This window comes from Conger conger, chromosome 5, assembly GCF_963514075.1.
Source record: "Conger conger chromosome 5, fConCon1.1, whole genome shotgun sequence".
Lineage (NCBI taxonomy): Eukaryota > Metazoa > Chordata > Actinopteri > Anguilliformes > Congridae > Conger > Conger conger.
This window is the reverse complement of record NC_083764.1, coordinates 49,671,522-49,698,637: the sequence shown is the minus strand read 5'-3', so window position 1 is coordinate 49,698,637 and position 27,116 is coordinate 49,671,522. Positions and strand designations below refer to the sequence as shown.

At 41.6% G+C, this 27,116-nt stretch overlaps 1 protein-coding gene across 1 annotated transcript; it reads left to right on the top strand.

The window, feature by feature from the left end:
• Window positions 1-182: 182 nt before the first annotated feature.
• Window positions 183-27,116, top strand: LOC133129693 (protein Niban 1-like). Its single transcript, XM_061243952.1, has 14 exons — window positions 183-376; window positions 13,500-13,630; window positions 13,763-13,891; window positions 14,628-14,742; window positions 15,890-16,054; window positions 17,107-17,222; window positions 19,137-19,241; window positions 20,636-20,798; window positions 21,433-21,614; window positions 22,016-22,162; window positions 22,833-22,943; window positions 23,414-23,521; window positions 23,986-24,097; window positions 24,715-27,116. The coding sequence occupies exons 1-14, from the start codon at window positions 322-324 to the stop codon at window positions 25,827-25,829; spliced, it is 2,754 nt and encodes a 917-aa protein (XP_061099936.1). The 5' UTR covers window positions 183-321; the 3' UTR covers window positions 25,830-27,116.

The window sequence follows — 27,116 nt, the reverse complement described above, 5'->3', positions numbered from 1 at the left end:
GGGGAAGCCAAAATCCATGTCTGGATAAAGACTTCGGTGTGTTTTCAATGTTTTCATTTATTTTATTTATTTAGGATTTTTTTTTTTATCGTCTAAATGTAAAAGTTGCTGCCTACCAGGCGGCGCTGCAGTTTGAGGAAGTTTACACTGCTTTAATGAAATGGGGAGTTCGGAGGAAACCCTTGCGTCCCCGCCCGTCATTTCTGACAGCCACGAAAAGCAGGGCGATTCAGTAGTAGATCAAGCTCCACGCTGCATCAAGAGAGATAAAGGAATTTGCACCTGAAACGAAAATTCAACAAGGAAGAACCTTATTGCACTATGGGAGTATCTTCCTCCAGTCTTCTTGATGAAAGCAAATCCAACTACATAAAAGGTAACCAAAAAGTTATTAAGTTGAGAGCGAGAATTGATAGTAGCTAATAAAAAGTTTGAGCGGACTCTTATGAAAGGCTGGTGATTAGGCTACGTGTAACGGACCATTTGTCAGTAGGCTATAGTCTACATGCGGGGAAATAGCAGGTAGTGTGCCGTTCATATGGGTTATGTTCTTTTCTATTAACCGAATGATGCTGACAAATATTTAACCAAGCAATGCGCAAGTCAAACATTTCAATATTTGTTTCGCCTAATCGTTCACGTGTAGGCTACCTAATCTTCGAATTGAACAGGCTACATAGCCTGCATTTAGTGTTTATTTGGTTGAGTGTTATTTCGTGCTATTTTTCAGCAAATATGACACTGAAAGGCGCCTTTTTGTAGCCCAAGGACAAATGTGGTATTCCTTGGAACATACCGCATTTGAAATTCCGTCAAATAGATGTCGACATATTATCCTGGATGAACTGGAAATTCAGTTCTACTCTGCATACCATAGCTAAGCTTTTCTGAAATGCCTTTCTTAGCTGCGTAGACTGCACCAGGGAAATCATGGATAATAGTCTAATGCAGATGGCGCGTGACGGAGGGAGGAGGGAGAAGTTCACTGTAGCCGAATTTTCCCGTTTTATTGCCTAGTGGTGTTTTTTTAGTTCTTATGGGAAAGAACTAACGGACGTATCATCTCATAATCGGAAAAGCCCTGCGGTGGAGTGGACCACGGAGTTAATATAGGCTGATCTACACAACAGTGACATCAACATTGATACTGGAGATACGCTAGGGTTTCTTTTCAATAGACCTAGTGAAATAATGTAGTAGAAAATATTTGCAGTTTGATTTTAACCATAATGGGGATTTGAGTAAAAAGTGGCACGATCATTAGAGCTAAAATGTTTTAAGGCTTCAGATGTCAGATTATGGACTAATCAATGATCTGTTTCTAAATGTCTGCAACTCGAATTTATGTTTGTTGTTGAAGCAATACAGATTTATCGGCCTCTTAGAAACGCTGAGCTGTATTTAAAAACACTTCCTTCCAGTGAAACATATGGAAATTAAATATATTGTTGCTATTTTAATATCTAAGTTTCTTTGGAGAAGACTTCACCATTGTAATCAGATTGCAGATATGAACATTTCTGTGTTCACAGTGCAATTTCTTAGCCTTTATTTAACATAGTTGCCCAATTGCGATAAATGAATCAAAAGTGCAATAGAGACCTGGTTTTCCAAGCTATATTCACTTTCTGACTGAGAAAATAATATAATAAAGAAAATATACCTGACACAATACACAGTAGATACTACTGTAGGTACTACTGATAAAATTGATTGTAAACAAATCAATGTGTACGTTTAATACTTCCTGTCACCTGCCTTCTATACCAATATCCAACACAAGTGCCCAAATTCATTATTATATATGCTTAAATAATTTTGAAGTTTGAAGTATTTTGAAAATAATTTTCTGAACAAAAAGGATACTTTTATTCAACAAGCTAGCATTAAATTGATTTTAAAAATACAGCCAAGACATTGATAATGTTACAAATGACTATTACTGTTACTATTACTGTTTGTGTTTTTTAATCCCATTTTTACAAATGTAAAGCCCCATTTTCATTTCAGCAGCCATTACTCCAGTGAACTAACAACACACTGGTTGTGTCCAAAATCAAGCATTACACACTACCCACTATACATGTATACTATAATTTGCCTGGCTTTATTATACAATCAAAAATTTAGATGGATTTTGGTTATGTCATGGTTTAAAATGGAGAAAAATATATAGCTTTCTCTAAAACTCATCAGTCAATTGCTATTTTGAGAGATGAAGGCTATTCCATGCATGAGATTGCCAAGATTTCATGCAAAGGTGTGCACCACTGTCTTGAAAGAAGACAGCAACTGGCTCTAGCCAGGACAGAAAGAAAAGTGGAAGGCCCAGATGCCCAAGAAGACAAGTACATCAGAGTCTCTCGTCTGAGAATCAGATGAATCACAGGTCCTCTGCTGGTAGTTTCATTGAACACACATTACATTACATGAATGGCATTTGGCAGATGGTCTTATCCAGAGCAACGTACCATTGATTTAGACTAAGCAGGAGACAATCCTCCCCTGGAGCAATGCAGGGTTAAGGGCCTTGCTCAAGGGCTCAACGGCTGTGTGGATCTTATTGTGGCTACACCGGGGATCGAACCACCGACCTTGCGGTTCCCAGTCTTGTACCTTAACCACTACGCTACAGGCCGCCCCACTACCTGCCAAACACCAGGTTCATCTGCAACAGTGAAGGGAGGACTCCAGGATGCTGGTCTTATGGACAGAGTTTAAAAGAAGAAGGCACTACTGAAACACAAAACAGGAGGAAAAAGTTAAAATGGGCAAAAGAACACAAAGATTGGATGGCATAAGATGGTAATTTTGTGACTCACATTAGTTTATTGAAATTTTCTAGTTACACTAGTCTCCCATTGCACCCTTCACTGCACGCCTGCTCAGACCACATCTACAGCTTAATTTGCAGCCCATCGTAAGGCAGATTTCTATTTCTGGGGCTTTTCCATGCAATATTTCATATTCATAGGCCAATCAATGTTTTTTTGTGGATTATACGCTGTCCGATTTGATTCAGTTCAACCAGATGCATACTTGTATGTATGATTGTAATAGATATTTTTATTGTTCATTGTATTTTTTAATTATTTTAATTCCTGTATTTATTTATTTTGTTTATGGCTGTATTGAATAACCTTCATCTCTCAAAACAGCAATTGACAAGTTTCTAGAGAAAGCTGTTTCTTTTAGGCCGTTTTTTAAACTGAAATTGAACAGAACTGAAAAAATATATTTTAGATTCATTAAACATACATAAACGTTTTTTGTGTTCTCTGGTACCAAATTAGCAAATTAGCATGATTACTTAAGGATGCGGTGACACTGACCCCCGCCCGGGCTGTGTCGAAGTGTCCCTGAGCAAGACACCTAACCCCCGTTGGTGCCTTGCTTGGCAGCCAATCGCTGTTGGTGTGTGTATGGATGGGTGAATGAGAAGCATCAATTGTACAGCGCTTTGGATAAAGGCACTATATAAATGCCAACCATTTACCATTACTGTGTGTACACAGAAGTAATTCCTGCTGAAAATGGGGCCGTTTGAGGCCGTGGTTTGCCAAATCTAGTATTAGGACATGAATGCGGAAGGGTACTGTATGCTTGAAATTTCATGTGGCTATCAGTACTCTAGCCTGCTTTTAACATGACCTGGCATGGCTTGAACCTCTATGCATATTCTTCCCTGATGTAATATAGCATCTTACAAGAGCTTAACATTACAGCAAGATTGTACAACGTCAATGGAAAGATATGGATTATTTCAAAATGATCTCAGCCCAAGCATGTTTTCATCCTGTTACCTTTAGAGAGGGAGCTCAGAAATGTTGATCTCTACAATTATAGGCACCATTTAAAATACAGGGGTGTGGCCAAAGCTCAAGGTTTGCTGGAGGATCTGTGGAATAGGAATCCTTTCAGTGCTGGGATGAATCAGACCCTTGTACTCAGCTTTTCTGGGATGTGGCATATTTACATTGGCCTGACCAAATGTGAATGGCAAAAACCCCTCCGTTGAAGTTACGGTGAAGACATCACCATGCTCACAAGGAGACACCATGCATTTGGTAAAAGGAAATAAATAAAGATTCTTCTGTTGGGGATGGAAAATGTCAGACTGGACCCCAGCCTGCATCACCACTCAGTGAGGGAGTGTGACTGAACAGAAATTGACAGTTATAATCAACAGTTATATTCACCAACATTTTGGGAAATATACCATTTGTCTGACTTACCCAGACATAGACGAGATTTCATTTTCATTTTTGTGCATTCACTGGCTTGGTTTCCATGTTCCATGTTCCATGTCTGTGCAGAAACGACAAGGCTCAACTTTGATTGCAGAATGCTAAACAAATGTCATTTTTAAAAGATTTATTTATTTCGATATTTTTAATAAAGAAACTCAAACACCCATCAATGCAAGCAAAGCCAATAAATCTGTTACTAATTACAGTGACATAGTAACTCCCCACCCTCCCGAATGATGTCATAACTTATTGGTTACACCGTCCAATTGGCTCAGTAGAAACCTCTGGGGTTTCTTTCTCAATGATGCATGAGAAAGTGCAGAGGACTGAAATGGTTTCTTTGCTTTTAGAGAATTCTTATTGCAAAGAGACAGGATAATATTAGTTATTGCTGTTAGGTCACTTCTTGTGATTTATGTGATAATATAGAAAAAGAAGAGCCAGAAGACTTGCCCCTATGCACATTTTAAAAGCAAGCTGATGCAAGAGGTTGGATTCAACTGGTGTCTATGTATAGCCTTAATAGAACTGATCCATTGCAAATCCATTTATTGTGTGCACGTATTAAATACTGCACACCTAAATGCATTCTGTATGCAAAATAAGGAATAATTTGCTGGTGACAGGTCAGAATGTGGCTAGTCTTGGGCAGCTGGAGTTTGGTGAGCCCAGTACCTTTGATTTCCGAATGTGCTTCTTCTAGGAACTCTAGGAAATATGCTTTTTAGGTAATCACATTTTCCTGGCAATAATGTACACAGCTCTGTGGTATCCATTCTTGAAAAAATGGTAGGGCTACCTGTCTTTCATCATATGAAAGACATTCTCTCTGCCATCAAGCATACAGAAATATAATAAATAACAACTGGTGAATTTGTTTCAAATACATTTTTCTTGGGTAATTGTATGCCTCTTCAGTCAGTGGAATCGAATGGTCTCAGATGAGCAAGTTTCTAATAAATATTTTTTGATATCAGTTTTTGCATGACTTGTATCACTCTGACTACAATCAATCAAAGGACGTTTCAGATATTTTGTACATTTTTGCTGCTTCCCAAAATAAATCCAAGTTAACAATGGCAGAAGAACGAAAATGGATGCCACAAAAAGGAGCTAGTGTTCATGGGAAGGGCACCACAGTTCTCTCGTCATTAGACACATTGGAATGCAAAGTCCTGTGCTCTCAAGCAGCTAAGCAGACATGAAGCTCCAGGTGCCTGCTGCGATTGGAGCCATATTCCCCCAAAAAGGAGAGTGAATCCCATCATTCGGTGTATATTAGTGCAACATTCCCTGAGTCCCTTCCGAGAAGCCCATTCATCTGCCAGCCCTCCTGCTAGCTCCTACTTTTTGAGGGATGAGGATCCCAACACAATGTCCACTTCAGTTCTGTGTCCCAATTCCATTAGCTGTGACAATAAGGCTTTCATGGGCTATCATATAGAAATTAAACTGTTTGTCATAGAACAAAACTCACTTTTTATGTGCCCTGTGTTAACCCAGATGTGACCTTACACAATTTGTGACAGACATTTCCAAACTGTACACTCAGTGAGCACTATATCAGGTATTTATTAGACTTTTGTCTTTAGACTTATTGGTCTTCTGCTGCTGTAGCCTATCCACGTACACTTCCAGACCTGTACACCAGCTTGTTAATGCAAATATTTAAACAGCCAATCATGTGGCAGCAACTAAATTCATAAAAGCATGCAGATGTGGTCAAGAGGTTCAACTGTTTTTCAGAGCAAATGTCAGAATGGGGAAGAAATGTAATCAAAGTGATTTTGATTGTGGAATGATTGTTGGTGCCAGACAGGGTGGTTTAAGTATGTCAGAAACTGCTGATCCCCTGGGATTTTTGCACACAACATTCTCTAGAGTTTGCAGAGAATCCATTTGAAAAATCCAGTGAGCAGCAGTTCTGTGGGCAGAATCGCATTGTTAATGTGGGAGATGAGAGGAGAAGGGCCAGACTGGTCAAAGCTGACAGTAAGGTGACAGTAACGCAAATAATGAGCCATTACATAACAGTGGTATGCAGAAGCGCATCTGAACACAAAACTTGTAAAACCTCTATGTGGATAGGTTACAGCAGCAGAAGACTTAATAAGTAAAAAAATAGGTACCTAATAAAGTGCTCACTGACTGGATATGTACAACTTATATTTCTTTCAGGACCTCTGTATGTAGAAGACAAATTAGAGACAATACTAACTTCTATTTGGGCTCAGGAACATTTCTGGGCTTTTTTGTTTCCTGTATTTGTTACATAACTTCAAATTAATAATGGTTTTCTCGGACAGAATTGCTGCAAAGTCAGGCATGTAGAAATAACAAACATTTGTCAACAAACATTTCTTCAAATAAACAATGCGGCATCCTTTAGCAGTTAGTTTACACTTTGTAATTTTAGAAGCAATATTGGTCGATTTATGTTTATCAATGCTGAGCTGCACGCGGGAATATGAACTTGCTACTATGGCAGCCTATAAATAGCACATGCCGCATCGGTTGAGTCATCGACGGAGTGACGTCTGATGAAAGTCAGATGCTGAAATACAGCAAAAAATGTCCATCTGGTTAAAAAGTTCCTTCAGGTGGGGGAAGTTACTGAGGTTGAAATATCAGGTACTATATAATACTCTTGAGAAATGGGGAAAGCAGGTCGCTTGTGTTTAAAAACAGTTCCCAGTCTTTGGCTGTGTTTACCTTAGGGCAGTGTTTCTTGACTCTCTACCTCAGGACCCACTGCCAGCAAGTTTTTGTTGTAAACTGGAACTCACACACATGATGTAACTAATCAAGGGTATTTTTGGTGGTTTGATTGGTTCGGTCATTAAATCAGGTGTGTAAGATCCTGATTACAACAAAAACCTTCAAGCAAGTGGGTCCCGAGGGCTGGAGCTGAGACACACTGCCTTAGGGACTGAGTGAAAAATCTTTTTCCTTCTTTATTTTGTTTTGTGGTCCTGCTCTGGTGCAAGCCCAAATATAACAGTCATTTGAAATTGAATTTTTTTAAATAGCTTTTTAAAAATAACATGTTAACTCAATCAGATTTGAAGGCCTCTCATACTTACTTGCCAGTTTAATGTGTGTTAGGATACCAGTAGAACTTAATAACCATCTAAAAATCTTGTCTCTCCTGGTTGCCTAGATTTACCAGGTTACCCTCAGTATTCAGTGGATACTTTCTGCATTTGTAAGAGCAGTTCACACATTATTTGAATAATAAACAGGCACACACATATTTATCTGATGTAGAAATCTGATGAAGTTTACAAGGGTGGGAAATGTTAACACTGTCTTTCAGGGACTCCACCCATCAAATCATAACTGAACTAAAATATTCCTGAGGGCAATGGGAATTTTAAGCAAGAGCACTTTTATCTACTGTAAACTGTCCTGGGACGTTGCCATACAATACTGCTCATAATTCTATTTTGCTCTCAGCATAAGTGATTTACATTAGAAAAAGATATCCACACCCAAACATTTATTTTATCATGCAGAACGGTCCAATGATTCCCCTCTACACATAAGAGTTTTTATAACCCATCTGTATTGGGGCAGGTCTCCACTCTTTCTACACAACCTCATTTATTCACGTCACTACTATGGTTATATTATAAATGTGTGCAGATGAGGGATCCATTTGGTCTTTAAGGGGCCCTTCCTCATGTGGTTGCCAGGTTGAAGTCCTGTGTCCCGGGCATGTGGCTGCCAGCCTTCACTCAGGAAGAGACGGATTGGGTATGAGCAGTGTAAAGCACTGCCTGTACCGGGCTTGTTTGGTTCAGGGATCAGGGTTTTTAGAGAGTGTGTAACCTCGGACCGCTGGATTTAATCTTCCTTTTAAGGACTATGAGGAAGGGATGCATGTGGGTTCTTGCTGACCAATTTCCCTTCCTTTTATTCCTCACCAGGAAGACTCACTGTTTGCCAAAACAGTTTAGGTGACTAACTTCACATATTTATAAAAATATAAATCCACAATCCATTTTAGAAATGTGACCAAAATAACTAAAAAAAATAACATTTCAGGGATTCTTCAAAAATATATTTATAAAACAGATGATACCTTATCTTGAAAATATCTGAAATATACAATATTAAATGGAGAGACCAAAAGCTAATCGTGCTTTCTCGGATGGGGGGACTGCTAGCTCAAAGTCCTTAAAACCGTAAAAACCGTCACACTGTTAATAGTACCTAACATTCTTTGGATTCTTGTTGACTGTGTCATTCTGTGAACTACTCTGAATTGGTGCACTTCTAAACTGTGGCCCCAGGACAACATTGATGTGATAGCTGAATGTTTTACTGTGAATAGAAACATGCTAAAATCGAAAATGGCAGCAACCCAAGAATTTGCCATCAGGCCATCATGTCCTCCTAGCTTTCAGTCACAAGACTGTGAGCTGTAAGTAAACTGGTACAACACTCAGCTTCTGTAAATCTCTAACTGTCTCATTTCCTAATATTTCATTCTATGAATGCTATATTAATCTGTTCAATTGTGACACCTCCTGTTGGGCAATCACCAGACAATTCAGTTCTAAGCACTTTTGTCACTTTTCTGCCAGGTCAGCTTAATGATAGTAAAGGTTAGAAGCCAAGATGAGCCTACAGCATCTCACACCATAAAATGGCCATGGGTATCACAGAACTCATGATACCATATCATGTTTCCGCTTTGGATAATGGCATTCGCAGTTCCATGCGCTGGTCGCCGTGAGCAGCGGCTTGTGGTGATGTCATGGTCAGCGTTGACCTTTCTGCAGCAGCTGTTCTCCCTGAAGGAATCAATTCAAATTAGTTTCAAATGCATGTCTGTTATACTCTGTTCAGCCAAATGGGAAAAAGGCTAAAATCCAGTTCATGGAACTTTCAGTGGAAAGAGGTATGTCAATGCAGTACATTGGTCGGTGAAGTTTGTCCTGCCTGCTGCCAAATAATGAGATAGCAGTGAAAATGGGAGAAACTCACAGCTCACAGTGTCTAGTGTTTTTAAGGTGATGGTTGTCTCTGCTTTAGACCAACATTTTTTACACGTACATGTGAAACTATGAGTAGCCCGTAGAGTCTACATTTTGAACATTCCAACAGCTGGCCCTTGAAAACAACAGGCCAACCAATATGAATAGCTTATGCTGCAAATATGGAATGTCCAAAAGGTAGGGACCTATCGCAGGCTGTCTTCTTCTGACCAATCCATGTCTGAAGCCAAACCAGATGTCTCCCTCACAAAATAAATGCTGTATGTCCTAGAACTTTGATTAATAGCTTTAAGAAATATGTTAGGAGGTCTGCCCCCCTGAAATGAGAAATTTACAAACAATATTTTTTCCTGTCCCTCAGCAGTTCCACAATGTTGGTGTATTAGCATGTATGTATCTAGAACACCATGCAATAAACTATAAATATATAACAGTAAATATATTGAACTGCTTCAGATATGTCTTATGCAGTCATGTGCGCATACTGTACCTCTTCTGTCTGGTGGGTGCATGCATGATAGCTATGCAGAAAGGTTATTTTAGACATTAGCTATGGCAAATAACCTTCTGAGCAGCAAAGACACAGATCACAGGAGTCAAATTCAGAGTATGGATTGAAAATACCAAAAGTGTTTCAAAATAAGAACTCATTTTCACAGACCGTGGAGGAATGGAAAAACAGTCTCAGACAATCAGGTCTGCCAAACCACTCTGTCCTCACATTGCCTAGTTCTGTTTAAGAAGTTATATCTCTGTGTATGCACTACACAAGCGTAACGGGATTAGTCATATGCCAGTTTAGAAACGAGGCAAGCAGAAGAATCACATTGTCATTTTAATAGATTTTCGGGAGGACTGGATTAATGAGCCAGGGTGGAGTGATGCTTATGGAACCAAGCCTTTATGAAAGCAAACACACATTCATTTTTTTAAGGAGCAAGAGAATAAATATGTTTTTAATGACAGAAGGTCCACATGTGGCTGATGATCTAATGCTTCCAAAATATGATTCACTTTACCATTTATTTTGTGAGCAAGCTTGAAAGCAGAAGGTTAGAGGTTTAAATCAATGGTCTGTGTTCTCCTACACCTTTGTGAATGTATAGTGTAACCTATATACATTTCCGTGAGTGAGGGTATTTGCAAAGCAAATGCAGAATGTGACCAAACGGCGTACTGTAAGAATGATTTGGGTCCCCACTGGGTATATGTTTCTAATGACTGATTCTCTTACTGTATGTGCCAAGGCACACCTGCTGATAGAAATGTGGCCTTTGTTACTCCACTTAGATGATTCATCACATAGAGAAAAGCTTCTCAAAGACAGTGGTTTCCGTTTGTTTTGTACCCACGTACGGCCTTCGACTCCAAGCAGAAATTAGTGAAACAACAAATGAGATTCAATCAACATGTCCTTTATTATTATCTTTGACAGTTTTTTTCATAATTCCTGTTGAGTTTAAGAATTAACAAACTAAGTTTGTGAAGAAAAAGTATTATGCTTGCATTTTATTTGTAAGTCAAATTTAAGGACAACTGTGTGTTAAGATACCAACAAGTGTGTGAAAAAGATCCTTTGTACACACTCATTGCAATGCATTTTAAAAACATTTGTGCCACATTTCCTTCCACGCAGTCTCAACAATCAACTTCTCTGATCTACAGGGTTGGGGTTTCTCAATTGTTTCTTCTTTCTTCCTCTTGAGAGGAAGCACTAAATGAGGGCTAGAGTGTTTGTGTACACTCTGCACATATACGGTATATTCTTGTAGATCTCACATCTGTGTTCTCCTCACTGTGCTTTTGATTAGCGAAAGGAAATGACCTCATCTGGTTTCATGTTGGGCTGCCTGTACACTGGCATGAAGAGCTCTGCTTCTCAGTAGTGATACGTTGTCAGGTTACATTAGACTGTTTTTTCACAGTAGATGCCCTTACCCTTGCTCTAGCAGAACTTACTGTGCAGTCCGTATGTATTTGGACAGTTGGTTACAATTCATGTTCTTTTCTGTTCTTTTTCCGTCCAATTGCTCTTGGTCCCCTAAAATGGGGGGCACTGTGTATAAAAAGGTATGTGATTCCTATACGCATCACCCGATATGGATGTAAATACCCTAAAATTAATGGGGGCAGTCTGCACTTTAACCTCTCATTTATTGTTTCATTTCAAATCTAATGTGCTGGACTGCCAAAAGAACAGAAATTATACCAACTGTCCATACATACAGGCTGTACTGTATGACACAGTATGTACTTACCCGTAAGTCACTCTGGATAAGAGCATCTTCTTACTTCATCGAATAATAATAATATTAATGATAATAGTTTGTATTGAGACTGGATATGTGCAGAGTTGTGTCAGGTTGAGCAGCACACTGTCGCTGGCCCGCGGGCAGGGAGTCAGGTCTCTGTGCGGCGATGGGCCGGGAGATAAGTGCTGTGTCCCCAGCGTCCTGCTCCATAGGAAGCCCCAGCATTCCTGCCCACACAGCTGCGGCTGCAGGGGAGAACAAAGTGCCGCTGCGGACACTTCAGGATATCCACTTCTGCACCGCGCGGCTACTGGAGGAGCCGCAACTGCAGGCCCTTCTGTGTGGGAATTATTATAATACTCGTATATAAATAATAAAATATGTAAGCAGGACGTAGTAGCTTGGATTGGCTGTGCCGTGTAATGGAAGGAAGGAGGTTAGGATCTGTGTTTATTCCACTTTCTGTTGATTGAAGTCATTGTGATACACCAATGGGAAATACACCTTTGAACAGGATTTTTGTCTGGTACCAGATCATTTCCCATAATCCACTTCTTTAATGCTGATTAACAAGTGGAGAAGCAGCAGGTCGTGCTGTCCTTTGCTGTGAATCAAAGGGGAGAAGTTTTTCTTTGGACAGGGACAAAACATAATTTCATTACCTTCTATCCACTGTAGTGTCTGAACACACACACACACACACACACGCATATTCTTTATCTATAATAACGCATCCTGTAATTACTGGGGTTATCTTGGTGCAATTACATCAAATTACAATCCATCTTCTCATCATCGTCTTTGAAAAAGTTATTTTGCAGTCAAGCCTAAGGGGATGAATTAATTCAGGTTTAGAGTTCGTATGACATACTGTATTGTAAATTGAAGCACAAAGAACATGTCTGACAAGGTTTATGAGAATCCATAATATGTAATTTCATTTGAAATATGGGACCATAAACTTAAGTTTTCATTTTGCTGAGAATCCTCTGGGACTCCTCCATGGACGTCAGTTTGAGAAGTCATTGGGTGATGAACCAGCTGCGAGTCCTCTGCCTGTCCTCCTCTATGCTGCCCTCTTCTTCACCCGCACCATCACCCCCAAACCCCCAACCCCCAACACCCCCTTCCCGGAGAGGAACCTGATATCTCATCTTAACATCCACCAGCTCCTATCCTCCAGACCCTCACTGGGCCCTAATACAACACATCTCCTGCCACTATATCAGTCTTCGTGGATAAGTCTTCATTTTTGCCTGGGTTTGAGCAATGAGGACTTGTTGGAACGTGATCTGTGAGGTCTGAATAGATTGGTAATGGCCAGTGTAGACCCAGTTCTGGGATGTGCATTCCCCTTAGTTAAGCATATATCCAGAGACATTACCCTTGTCAGTAAAATGATTCACCCCAAAAAAGTGTGGAAATTTTAAACTCCAGCTCCAAGCAGAGGTTTGGAGCGAAGAATGGAATATGAAATGAGCTGTTTGATCCTGGCCTTTGTATTTGGCGCTGAATCTGAGCTGTCAGTTACAGCTTGCACCATAATATATTGCAGGAGTCACTTGTGGCTTTGTATACTTATCTATTCCACCTTAAAATAGAGTTATGATATGATTTACTTTCTTTTTGTCAACTTCTGAAATAGTTATTCTGGCCATTATCTGGCCCAAATCACAGAAGCACTGAATTTGTAAACACAGTTAGATGATTAAGGCAATATTTAGCAAAAATGTCTTGTTATGAAGGTGTGTATGTTGTCATGAGCTGCCACGTCGTAGTAAATGGGTAACAATGTTTGGTGGTGACAGGAACAGGTGTGTGTTGCAGTGACCACTGATGTCATAATAAACACATGCAAATTGTGGCGATTGATGATGCCACAGTATTAGGTGCCAGGCTGTATTGATAGATGATGTCACAGTCAACGTGTTTGTCAATTTAATTTGCACACTGTTATTGCACGTGTAATTACCAGCTGTGCGTTTGTGTTGCAGGCCGGACAGAGGCGGAGCTGAAGAACTTCAGCCCGCATTATCGAAGGCAGTATGCAGTGGCCTACTTCTCCCAGCTGCAGGAGGAGGTGGAACAGCACAGGACCGGCCACACGCACCTCCTGAAACAGAGGGTACGAGGCTGACCGGACCCCTTAGTGTCTGCAGTCATGTCAGACCATAACCACAGGTGGACCAGCCATTATGGATCGGCCGATACTGCGGCATGGCAATGGCTCTGTGATTGATTAGCTCTGTCTATGCAGGCACCCCCAGAGAATGCTGAGATCCTGTATGAGGAGAGCGTGCTTTATTTGGATGACTCCAGGAAGTGGAAGGAGAGGTTTGTGGTGGTGAGAGCCAACTACAGTCTGGAGTGCCATGACAGCAATGAGGTGAGTTTTGAAATGTCCAACAGACTAACAGAAGTGGAAACATGACCATTCTCTATGAACAACAGAGAATTTGATGTGTATATCTGGTTGCATGTATTGTATATCTAGTTGTTTGAGTGTAGTAGTATTTTATGTATGATTCACTTAATTGGACTAATTGTACTCAAAAAAGTTACTTTAAGTGGTTGGTATTGCTTTAGCCTACAATCCCCAAAATGCCCTTTTGCTGTCATTGTAAAGATGTCTGGTTGTCAGAAACTTCTGTAAATACATAAAATATTCATAATTGCACACAAAAAATGTGAAAACCTGGCAAAAATCAAGAAAGACTGACACTAGTACACTATTCCTTTAAAGCAAGTGGTTGTTGACAGTGTTGAAGCATTGACTGCCACTCCTATTGCCCCAGTATGCAAGATCCTAAACCTGAATTGATTCAGTTAAAACAGCCAGTCATTTATGTCAATAATATGGAACATAATCATCATAGTTGTTAACAGGGGCCACTCAGGGGGATTTCTATAGGGGTTGAAAGTCAGCTCACTTGCAGACTGAGCCTCTCAGCCTCTGCATTATGGAACATTTTCAGTATCCCAGACATCTGCCGTGCTGCTCACTTGTGTATTTTATTGTGTTTATTCTCCGGAATGCAAAGGAAAACCGGCTTGGGTGTTATTGTCTCTGAGAACCACCCTAACATAGACGCCTTGTAATGTCAGACACTCTTCTGTTCCAGAGCTTCACAAAAGGAGTACCCCCACGCCATAAGATCCAGCCAACAGGGGGCAGCGTGTTGGTATCAGAGGAGCAGTACAAAGCCCTGGTGGACAAGACCTTCCCAGACCCTAACGGTAATTTTACCCTCCTCCCCCGGGTCTGGTTTCAGCGAGTTTGGAACTCCCACAGCCTCACGCTCTGCCACGACTTCTGCCCCACGCGGGCGGGGCTGCCTCTTCCTGGCGGGAAACCGACGTGTCCTTTTCTCAGGACGTCCGGAGCGCTGGAATGGAAGCGTTCGTTTAAAAAAAAAACCCGCCAGACCCCCCCACCCCCAGGGTGCTGCGCATGGGAAACCGCTTAGCCGCATCTGCGTCAGTGTACGCCCCCGAACCCTCTTTGTTTGATTCCACCCTTAGGCCGCCACTGCGCGCTACATGCGACACACTCACTCTCACAGCTGTGCTGGAAGAATGCTCTAGAAGGGGCTGAAAGTGGCATGTTACTTTCCCAGCTCACTAAATCTGACTTGGAGGGAAGACTGTTGTAAATTTGAGTAGACATGCCATTTGAAATCCTTCTCTGGGAAACACATTTTCTGATACTTGAAGCGGCAAACAAGAGTTGACTTGGTGCTCTGCCAAATACAGTAAGGGAGAAGGTACTTAAAGAAACCAGATGGGTTGTAACTGTCTTCGCTGAACCTAAAAGTAAAAAGGACGTGATTCCATAATACAGCCTAGCCTTTCATTTCCAACATTAATTCCAGGATTAATCATAATACGAATATGCAACTTGTGACAATACATTTTTTTAAGTCTGGGTCCAAGTACTAATCATAATTATTATATTCACGACCTAAATGGCTGATAATACTGTGCGCATTATGAATTTGTAAACATATCACTGAATAAATGAATGTTTATTGCCTTTCTTAACCCCTGTGTTCCGCCACTATGTTTAACAGCAGAGAAAACCCTTTAAATTATATTTTTTCAACTTGAAATTTGATGACAAAGTTTGTGATGAGTGACAGGTTGTTTCTTTATGCAAAATAGATTTGGGGTTTAAAATTCAGTTAAGCTACTTTATTTTAGTGAAGGAGGGTCATTTTTTACCCTTAAGACAAGGGGAGTATACAGAATGGTAAGACTACACAAGGGTTAAAGTCACAATAGCAGTAACATACCTTTTAGGTTACATACCTTGGTTCTTAACATGGCTGACATGGCCAACTGCCTTTTTCCCCCAAGTAAAAAACAGTGTTTCTCTGTGCTTCAGGTGTGAAAGAGGAGGCTGCCCCACCTATAGTGGTGATGCCTGGACAGTTCCCCGTTTACCTGCAACTTCCCTACCACCGGGACGCTTACTTCTGTTTCCCCCAGGAAGAGCGCCAATCCCAGTTCATCTCCATACTGACTGACTGTATCCGGCACCAGAACCACGGTACAGCCGACCACTGAAAATGATTGCAGAAAGACACTGCAGCTGCCAAACCTCTCAGCATCCTCTTTTCTTATTAAGATATAGTAAATAATGTATCTATTACATTTATAACACATTGTTAATGGTATACAATACCAAACCAAGAACATACACAGCATACATATTTCGCTTGCAGTACAGTACTCTGATACAGCTCACGGTAGCATCGGTGTCACACATTATCGAACCCAAGGAAGATTACCTGATATTTTGATCTAGTAGCAATATGTGTCTAGATTAGAGATATTGCATCCACAGTAAGAGCACGTTAATATGCACGTTTCAGATTGCACAGGTGTTGCCCCGTTGCCTGAAATGTGGTTTCACCCATTTTACAAGCTGTTGCAGAATCCCCCCAACTGTGCAGATGCACACACTGTGGGCTTTAGTTGCCCGGCAACTGCCTTCTGCTGTTTTTGTGGCCTTTTATTAATATCCCCCTATGTGAAGCCTGTTTCCTGTGAGGGAAAGGCAATGTGAGAGTCGACAGTTTGTGGTTAGCAGCTTTCGTAAAACATTAATTTAATACACAATTAAAACTTTGAAAGCATTGTTCCTTCGTTCCTTCTGAAGTCAAATATAGCTTTGAAAGGGGAAGATTATATTTCCTGTTTCCTACATTCGATTCAATGAAAAACATTAATTAATAGTAATACATACTTGACCTAGCTCTGGTTTCTCGCTTCAGTAGCATTTTTGTACTCCCTGCAACTAGTGTACTACTTTATTGGTATTACACAAACAATGCATTTCAAGGGTAATTAAATGATATGATCCAAAACTAGTAAGTCTCTACCACCACCACCACCACCACCACCACCCTCTCCTCCTCTCAAAGTTTCATTATGATCGTGTCAAGTTCCCTAATTGTCTCATAGTTTCTATCATGTCATTGCTAAAGACTAGACAAGAATAACCCCACATCTTGCACAATCTGGCGTGACTAGCCTTCAGCACAATCCAGCAGTTCTTTGTGATTGACAGAATTAAGAGCACTCTCTTCTTCCTCCCAGATTTCCTGAAGAAGACAACGTGTGATGTGCAGGCCTTCCTGAGAGCCATCCAATCATACAGACAGGAGAAGGGCCACTATGAATCATGGGACATGCTGATTGGCAGCGATGTGCAGGTGGGCTCCTGGTCTCACAACACTGCTGTCATGAACATTACCCAGGCAAGCCCTGCTTGGAAAGTCAGAGTCACACATCACACATAGACAGAAAACTGTCTCTGTAAGGCGGCTGGTGTTCCATCCTGTTTAACTGGCTCACCAAAAAAATCACAAAAAGGAATTAATCCAGCAAAACCCTACACTCAGTGAGCACTTTATTCAGAATTTATTAGACCTGTTTTTTTTACTTATTGGTCTTCTGCTGCTGTGGCCAATCCACTGTGTTATGTGTTCAGAGATGCTCTTCTGCATTCCACTGTTGTAATGTGTGGTTCCTTACTCATTATAAACAGCCTGTTTTTGCCTGCAGAACTGCTACTCACTGGATGTTTTTTGTTTTTTGCCCCTGCACATGATCAAAGTCAATTAGATCATATTTCTTCCAAATTCTAACATTTGGTCTGAACAACAGCTGCACCTCTTGACCACATAATTTTATGCATTTAGTTGCTGCCACATGATTGGCTGATGAAATATTTTGATTAACAAGCTGATGTACAGGTCTACCTGATAAAATATACTTATTTCAATACATGTATTCTCTTGTTTCAGTGTTTTTTTATGAAGTAATCTCATTTTTGTTTTGAAAACCATTGGTATCAAAATGATTGGCAGCCCTAACAATTATTGTAAAAAAAATCAAACCAACTTAAATAAACTTTAAAGTTTTACTTAATGAAATTAATCTCAGTCTAAAGGAACTACATTTTATCATTCCATCATTGTCTGGTAATGGGTACACACAAAAAAAGACTTGGTAGCGCAAAGAAAGACCTTTAGTATGCTTGGTGGCAGAAGTCTTATGAGGTGCTTCTCCTTGTATAATGCATACATAATAATGTCAGTCAAATATGAAGGTGGGTCATTGACGTTTTGGGGATGTTTTGCTGCAGTGGTCCAGGGGTACTAATTAAGATCAATGGCAAAGTGAATTTTACAATGTACCAGGAAATGTTGGTGAAAAACCTGGTTGTCTCTGCTATGAGCCTGATACTTGGTCGTGGGTGGACTTTCCAGCAGGACAATAACCCAAACATCAAAATCCACACAGAAATGTTTAAGTAAAAACAACATCCATATTCTGCATGGCCATCTCAGTCGCTGAATTTAAATCCCATCTGTGGTTTGAACTGAAGAGGGCAGTCCATAATCTCTCAATTACAGCAACTGATAACCTGTAGCCCTCTGGTGATCCGCTAGAGGTTGCTTGTGCCACTGTAACCAGAGGATCCATGGCTCTACAATTGTAGTTCAGCTAAAAACATCCCTGGACGCGGCTGGTGAAGTCTTAAGTACTTAAGCCTGCGACCGGAACAACCTTAATGGCCCAAGCTGCTCTGGAAGCCCTGGAGCCTGTTTTTGTGAAGTAACAGCTATGTACAGGAAGCAGAGTCGGTCCCTCAGGAAGCACCTTTGCTTTAGTTTGGCCATTGTTTGTGTTTGACACCTCACTGAACCGCTGTGAGGGTGTTCTGCACACAATGAAACAAACATTTACATGTACTGACTGCTAAATAGCACGAATTGTGATGAGTTGGTTCATTATTCTATAGAAATGGAATTATTTATAACTAGTTTCTGTAAAATTAATGTATTGATTTTTTGAAGAAACGCTGCAATACAAATGTTCGTATTTTTTGTTGGTTTTTTTGTGAATCCAAATCCAAATGGTAGCTTGAGACTGAGAAACATGGGAAACTTGCTTCCCTCATGATTGTTACAGATTGTTACAGATGTTCACCAACAGCGCTCTGCACCCGTGATTAGTCAGTGACACCGTGCTTTTATGTTCAGTGGCAGGACCGTTTGTGCTGTGTTCTGTGCCTGTTCTGCAGTGTGTTCAGTGACTGTATGCTGTGTGGTGGATTCTAGGTGCTGGCTAACCTTGTAATGGAGGAGCTGTTACCCTCACTGCAAACAGAACTGCTGCCTCGTTTGAAGGGGAAGAAGACAGAGAGGAAGAGAGTGTGGTTTGCGGTTAGTGACATCATTCCATCCCCCATGTTTCTGGGTTGCCCTTGGTGACACACAGTCAACCGTTCAATTTTAGAACAACCCTGGTAGAGTACATGTGATGCCTGTTGGACAAACTTGAATTAATTGAACATTATACTGCTTGGTCTCAAATGGCAGTTGCTATAATTTCACATACATTTCATTAATCTACGTGTTGTTGCAAACGTGTTGTTTGACAAAACATGGAATTGTGTGAAAGTACAAAATGGTCAAGAATCAGTTTTTCTAGTTCCTACAGGGTTAAAGTACTTAATGTGTCTGACCCACATATGCTTAGGAAGTCTCCTTCTTGCATTCTTTACCTCATGACCATTTTTTATCTTTATTTTCTTCAGATTTGTTAGTAACTTTTAATTATGCATACTTAGTTGGAAGTAGGCTAATTGTAGGTCTAATATGCATTTAAAACACTCTAATAGCAGGTAGAAATGTAAACTTCATGGAAATTTTTCATGAAACTTGTTCCTATTCAAAATGTACCATTATAGGAAATAATAATGATGTCCTGAGGAATAATTGTGTGAATTTAGACTTGTCTTTTAAATTGTTAGTAATCTGCAGGAACAGGCTGATGTGAAGTGTTTTTGGTATTTCACATTGGTCTAGTGGGAACCCAAAGTGCATTCCATGGCTCCTAGTGAACAAAAATAAACAATCTCTGAAAATATTTTTAAAAGGGAAAGTGTTTTGTTTGATTAACTAAATACTGCACATACCAAGGCAAAAGCCATGAGCTGTCTGATTCATGAACACTTGGGATGTCCAACCAAACACATTCCCTGATGTTTTTTGCTTTGTAGAAGACCTGAGGTACTCTTTGGCTAAGCTTGGACTCACCACCTCAGGCTATGTAGTAGAGGCTTATCACAAGTTATAAAAACTTTTACTGAAGCTTAAACATTCCAATGCAATCTTGTGAATATTCAGGATAAAACATAATGCAGTAGCCGTGGATGGTCTTACATTCTAAGTAGAGAGAGCAGAAGGAGCACTGCAGCTCCTTATTTGGTTGGTCTATAGCAGAACTGCCCAACCCTGTTTCTGGAGATCTACTGTCCTGTTGGTTTTCACTTCAACCCTAACTGGGTACACCTCGTTCAACAGCGAAATAACTCTTACAACTGCTAATTTAGTAGAATCAGATGTACCAAATTAGGGTTGCGATGAAAACCTACCGGACAATAAATCACCAGAAGCAGGGTTGGCCAGCCCTGGTCTAAAGAATCTGTGTTTAAATGTCTCTTAGCCGGGGGAAGCAGCACACAGACTGCATGTTTAGTTTGGATGCTTCGGAGAGGCCAGGCATTGTGGGCTGATGAAGGCACGCATTGTATTTCCCACTCCTGTGCCCGCAGACAGTAGAGGCGGCCTATGCGCTGGTGCAGGACCAGCTCCGGGAGGGGCTTGTCGCTCTGAAAGAGGAGTGTGCAGCCTCGGCAAAACAACAGGAGGCCCTCATCCGCTCCGATATGGACCAGATCATCAGCTCCCGAGCCTTCCTGGAGGGAAAGCTGCAGGGTATGAGCGCTTTTCAGCCCCCAAACATAAACCCTGACTATGGGTGAGGAGATGGAGATCTAGGTGTGATTGTGTGTGTGTGTGTGTGTGTGTGTGTGTGTGTGTGTGTGTGTGTGTGTGTGTAATGAGTTGAACAGGAGAGCCCTCTTGCTCACGGGAGCAGAAGTCCCAATGTCCACAGGTCAGTGTGTTATTCTCTCTGGGCTCATTCCAATCGCTTATTTTTCTCCACTTCTTTATTTTCTTGCTATTTTTTCTACTCCCTGCTCCACCCATCGGGAGAGGCTAGGAGAAGTGGCAAGAAAATGAAATGAAGACAGTGAAATCTGATTTAGGCAAATGGAATGTCCTTGCTCCTTCAAACGTTAGTTACAGACGTGGCAAAGTGGTTCCACGGGTCGATCATGTATACGTCAGGCTTTCTAAAAAAAATACGTACACAGAGGATACACTGCTGTTTCCTTGCTCAAAGGTTTGATTGAGTGTTCCAAACTACGTCTAGCTCCTAGAAGGAACATTTAATGGGTTGGAATGTCCTTAAAGACAGTGGACCAATTGATTTTTGGGTCAGGAGCAAGTAAAATAAAATAGAGGTGAAAAATAAGCGCTTTCTCTCTCTGACCTCAACCTGCAGCCATGGTGTCTGACCCGGCCATGCGGTTCTGTTCGGAGCATGTGCAGCCGTACCTAACCTCCATCCTGGAGGAGCTGATGGGCCCAGTGAGTGCTGGTTTCCAGGAGACGCGGCAGGTCTGCGAAGGGAGGATTGACGGGCTGTGCCGAGACTTCCAGGAGAACAGAGACGGGCTCAAAGAGGTGAGCACCAGCCCATACCGTCACCTCAATTCGGTGATTTAGGCTAATTATGCCAGCAGAGAAAACTGTTGATATTTGTCATAGTGACAGTGAACCTGCATACTGTGCTGAAACAATTTGGCATTGAAACAGCTGAAAGCTGGTTGACCAGTTCAGACCAGCTCCCAGCTCAACATGATTTAGTTTGTTGATCAGTTCACCGACCAGCTACCAGCACTAGCTGTTTGACCAGTTCATACCCAGCTAGCCCTGCTTCATGACATAGGTAGATTTTACAGCAAGGTAGTCAATCGCACAGTGATTTACAATAGCGGAGGGGGAAGGTTAATTGCTCAGTAATTAAGAATCTTGCACCTTGGTTTTTCTCTCTAATTTGGTGACCTGCCCCCCCTACCCCCCAGGCTCTGGGGCAGTTGCGGAGGGCGAGCCTACGGGACTGTTACCGCCACGTAGACGTCCTGCGGGAAAAGCTTCATGAGCTTCGCAACCGATTCAAGTTCTCCAACACCGAACGGCTGGTCCAGAGTGCCCAGATTGACATCCAGCAGGTGAAATTCTCCTCGGAGGCAGTTATGTTAATGAAACAAATGCAGATATGGTCGTCACCGGGTCACCGGTACAGACTGAAAGAAAGAATAGGCCCATTATTTGTTACTGGTCATCTTGCAGAACCATCACATTTGCATACTATACTCTGACATGGGGGTTTTCTGTCATGATTGCATATTATTTTGGGTGTCTGTAGCTGTCCAGAGATCCATTGGTTCAGGACTAAGCACAGCATTGGATTGAGTTCAGGGGTTAAAGGGCACAGGTCATGAAACATGGATGCACATGATGTCATAGAACATCCTAAAATGACCAGCGCTCCCCATTTGTACCTCTGGCACCCTCTGTTGGCTGTATAATTTCAATACAGGCAGCGTTTGCCAGAAGTAACAATTGTTACCAGTTTGTGGACTGTGACCCATCATTCCCTCATTTTGCATTTCTGGTCCTAATCAGAGAACTGAATTAAGCTTTGCACTCAAGTTAGAACTCTAGGCTAGTTTGTCAAGATTGGTAATCACTCTTTTCTCTTGAGTACAGAACCAATACCAGTTGTTAGTTTAGCCGCAGTGGGTCTTGCACACCACAACATTTATTTAGGCACAGTGGTATTCTGGTCTGTTCTGAACATTTCTGAAGCTTGTCATTGTGGTTTTGCTCTGGCTGTAGCTGATGGAGAACGCGGTTTACACATTTGAGCTACTTCTCCAAACGGCGCTGAAGGAGAACCAGACCAAACCAGGCTCTATCATGGAGAAAGCCAAACTCAGAGTCCTGAAAGTAAGTGCTCTAACCTGCACACAAAACCTCACATCTGGTCTGCCCTCATTACAGTCATGGACAAACAGTTTACATGGCTCTAACTATGCTAAAATAAAAACAGAAATGCTCCTAAACCTACCTCCTGACCTCTCAGCTACAAGTTGCTGTGGGTATCACAAGAGCATAAGAATAAATAACAAGAATAGGCCATTCTGTCCATCAAGGTTCGCCATTTACCAAATAACTAGAGAGTTCTCTACATTTACATTTACATTTTTACATTTACATTTTTAGTCATTTGGCAGACGCTTGGAGTCTACATGACCTAGCAACAACTGAGTGTGAGGGCAAGGGGCAAGAGAGCAGTTTGGGACGCCGACACTGCATCCGAGTGATAGATAATTCCATCTCCGGGGCTTTCTGTTAAACCTCCCTCATTACATGCAATGCTATGAAGGCTTATCAGTGGTGCCTGCTGTTTCCTCCAGCAATATGACTATGACAGCAGCACGGTGCGGAAGAGGATCTTTCAGCAGGCACTGGTGGACATCACCCTCCCCGCCATCAAGAGGAGCCTGGCTCCCAGCTGCAAACTGGTAGGTCCCTGCATTTCAACACCACTACCAGCTCTGCTCCTGCCCCTCTCCTGGGAAGACCAGGGTCAAATACGTAATTGTTTTGGATTCAAATTGTTTTCTCTGATTTGCTGAGCTTGTCTAGTGTATTTGAACCTATGAAAAACTCTCAAAGAGTGCAAATCCCGCCTTCTGGTCCTCTTGGTTGTCTCAATTGTACCAGGCAAGATCAATCGAGCACAGACAAGTATTTTAATCCAAAACAATCATGCATTTGATCCATGTATTTGGTCTTTTTCTTTTAAGAAACAATGATGCATATCACATTCCATAGCAAGATGGAACCGCATTGACTGCTTACCATGGAGTATAATGAAATCCAGTCAAATTAATGTCCATTTAAATTCACTGTGGATCAGGGGACCACTACTTATGATGGAAAAAAACAAAAATGTATGTAATGCTTTCTGTTTTCTTCTTTCTAGGAACTTCAGAAATTTGATCAGTTTATTTTTGCTGATTACACAAACTTCATCGAAGTGGAAAATGTCTATGAAGGCATCTTGTTGAAAATACTGACTGCAGAAGTCAGCAAAGGTATGTAATTTACTTTTGTAAGGCAATTGATACAGTCAGATTAGAGGTGAATAATATCCAGGTGAATATACTGGTGGAGTGCATTGCTATGGTTTGTGAGATGTGAGTTTGTTGAGATAAACCACCAGTTACTTTTACTTTTACTGAAAGTGTTGGCTGGAGGTGATGCATAAGCAGTCTGATATGGAGCGGGGTCAAATACGTCATGGTTTTGGATTCAAATACTTTTGTGTTAAATTGACTTGTCTGGTCAATTAGGAGGACCAGAAGGTTGGGTTCTCAATTTTTGAGCGCATTTCCAATACACCAGACTAGCTCAGTTGAATCCAAAACAATTATGTATTTGACCCAGGCTTGGTCTAAAGAGTGGAAATATTAACAGCAGAGCAATTTGAGAAAAATGGACATGAACCTGTAACATCAGTTTCATATTAGCTGCTATGTGTAGAGACCACTTTGTTGCTCCTTCCCTAGATGGCACTCTAGAGTTACAAATACCCACTGCTGAAGCAAAAACATATTTAAATTTTCTTTCCCTTGCTTGTGACTCATAATCCCTTTTCCACAGCGGTTGGATGTGTTACATATTTATAATGGCACACACTTGTTTTTTTTAGTGGTGAAAGAGGCTGCCAGCCTGAAGAAGCACAACCTGTTTGTGGACAGCACAGACCTACAGAGCGTGAGTCAGGCCAGCCTGAGCGAGAGATGCACCCCGCCCCGCTCGGCCCCCTCCAGCCCCGCCAAGGCCCCGCCGCCCTCATCCCAGCAGCCCACGGCCCCGCTGCAGGGGAATGGCTTGCTGGAGGGCCCGGCCGTCGGGGACACAAAGAAGGAGGCCATACCCACCGACCCACCGACCGCCCAGCCACCGCCCAGCCCCAGTGTGACGGTCACCGGTGCCAAAGAGGACCCCTCGGAAAGCAGCCCAGTGTCGCCCGGTCCCGGTGGTGCCCCAGAAGGTACTAGCGCAGACGCCGTTCCTGTCACGGAGGCGACCTCGGCTGAAGAGCCAGTGACAGATAAGCCGGCCGACATTAACCCTTCCTCAGAGGTGCCGGTCAGTGGTGCAGTCCAACTTGTCTCCCCCACTGAGGGGAAGGACAATAGTGCAGTCCATCTTGATATCACAGCTGATGAGAAAGGAAGTGGTACAGTCCAAAGTGCCATCTCCTTTGAGGGAAAGGACTGTGGAGCAGTCAATCTGGACTCCCATACACAGGAGAAGGAGTGCGATGTAGTCTGTCCTGACTCCCTTGCCGTGGTGAAGGATAGTGAGGCAGCCTGTCCAGCTGCTGACCCCACTGCTGACGTCGAGGCCAGTACTGCCTTGCCTGAGGACCTTAAGGGACGTGAATCCCTTAGCCCTATAATCACAAATACTGAGAGCGAGGAACAATCCGGAACATTCTCCGTCAGTGTCAGCCCTGCAGAATGCATCATTCCCGCCATAACACACCCTACTGAAGGAGTCCAGGAGCCACCCTCCTCTCTCAGCGCTGGCACTACCGTCGAAGTCCCAGAAGGTGGCACCCTTGACCAACAAACCAAATTTACTGCGGAGATTCAAGAGTCAGTCTCCTTGAGTGAGGAGCGCCCCCCTGAGGTGAAGGAGGAGTACGAGGAGGAGGAGCCGTCTTTAGACTGCATAAGGGAGATCAGAGACCTGGTGGTGGAGATTATCGAAGTTGAGGAACTGGTGCCCAGCCGCCCGGACAGCAGCAACCCATGAGAAGATCGTGGAAACCAGGGCTGAGCATCGCAAAGGGATTACAGAATGCTCGTTTTAAATCAAAGAAAGACTATAGTGGCTGCCGAACACCAAGACCAAGCAAACTACAGACTGTGCCTGAACTCTGTACATGTATATTCCACAGTAGAGTAATAAACTAAAAGGTTGCTTAGCCAAGTACAAGTGAACCCGGTTGTTTCTCCATACAATATAGATTGGGGGTTTAAAATTCAATTAACTTGCTTTATTTTAGGGGTTTAGTGAAGGTGGTTCATTGAGTATACACAATGTTAAGACTACACAAGGGTTAAACTAATACTAATATAAATCTCAGACAAACAGCACACCTTTGCCCTGCAAATTATGTATGTACAGAAGTGTCATTTCATATGAATATTGTTATGATGACAGAGTTAATTGTAAGGCTCTTAGAACAGTGTTTCATGTAAGCAGTTCATGTAAGCAGCCATATATTAGCTTTAGTGGATGGCATGTATTACTGTTGTACATATTAATTTTGGTAAGGAGTCATTGTATACCTGTACTGTATGCTTTTAAATTACTGAATGGGATCACTGTTCAGTGCTATCTGAGTTACAGTCATCCGCAAAAGACTACAATTAGCATTAGCCTGAAATGCACTATTTCATTGGAAACAGAAGGCTATTATGAGTCATGAGAGCATCTTATATCCATGATGGTATCAAGTGTCTTTATGTCATGCTAGCTGGGAAAGGGAGAGCCAGGAGTTCACCATGTTCCAGAAAAACCTATGCAGCACCAAAAACTTTCTAATCCAGTTAGTAACCATAGTTTATAACCATTTTTGTACATTTGAATTGTTACAATGTTTTGAAGATTGACTATGCAGCTTATTAATAATGTATCTGTGTTTGCTGAATGGACATGTTTAGTTACTCAAGCACAATTTGGAAGTATTCAGAGTGTTCATGAGGAATTTTGATAATCAACTAAAGTAAAGCTAAAGCAAATGTAATTATTACAGGAAAATGACTTAATCAGTATAATCTGAAAATTCTTTTTTGTGAATGATTTGATGATATCTGAAAATCCTATGTCAAATGGACACATTTTCAGTTTGATTCACTAATATTTATCAGTTTAGCAAAACCAAAAAAACATGAATATTGCGTGGGTTGGAGCTTTATTGCCTGTGTAAATGAATGACAACAGTCATTCAGCGCCATAGCAGAATTGCCAAATACATTTCTCGCCTAATTTTTATACTTAAATAAAGGACTCCCTCATCCTGAGGTGCAAAGCTGA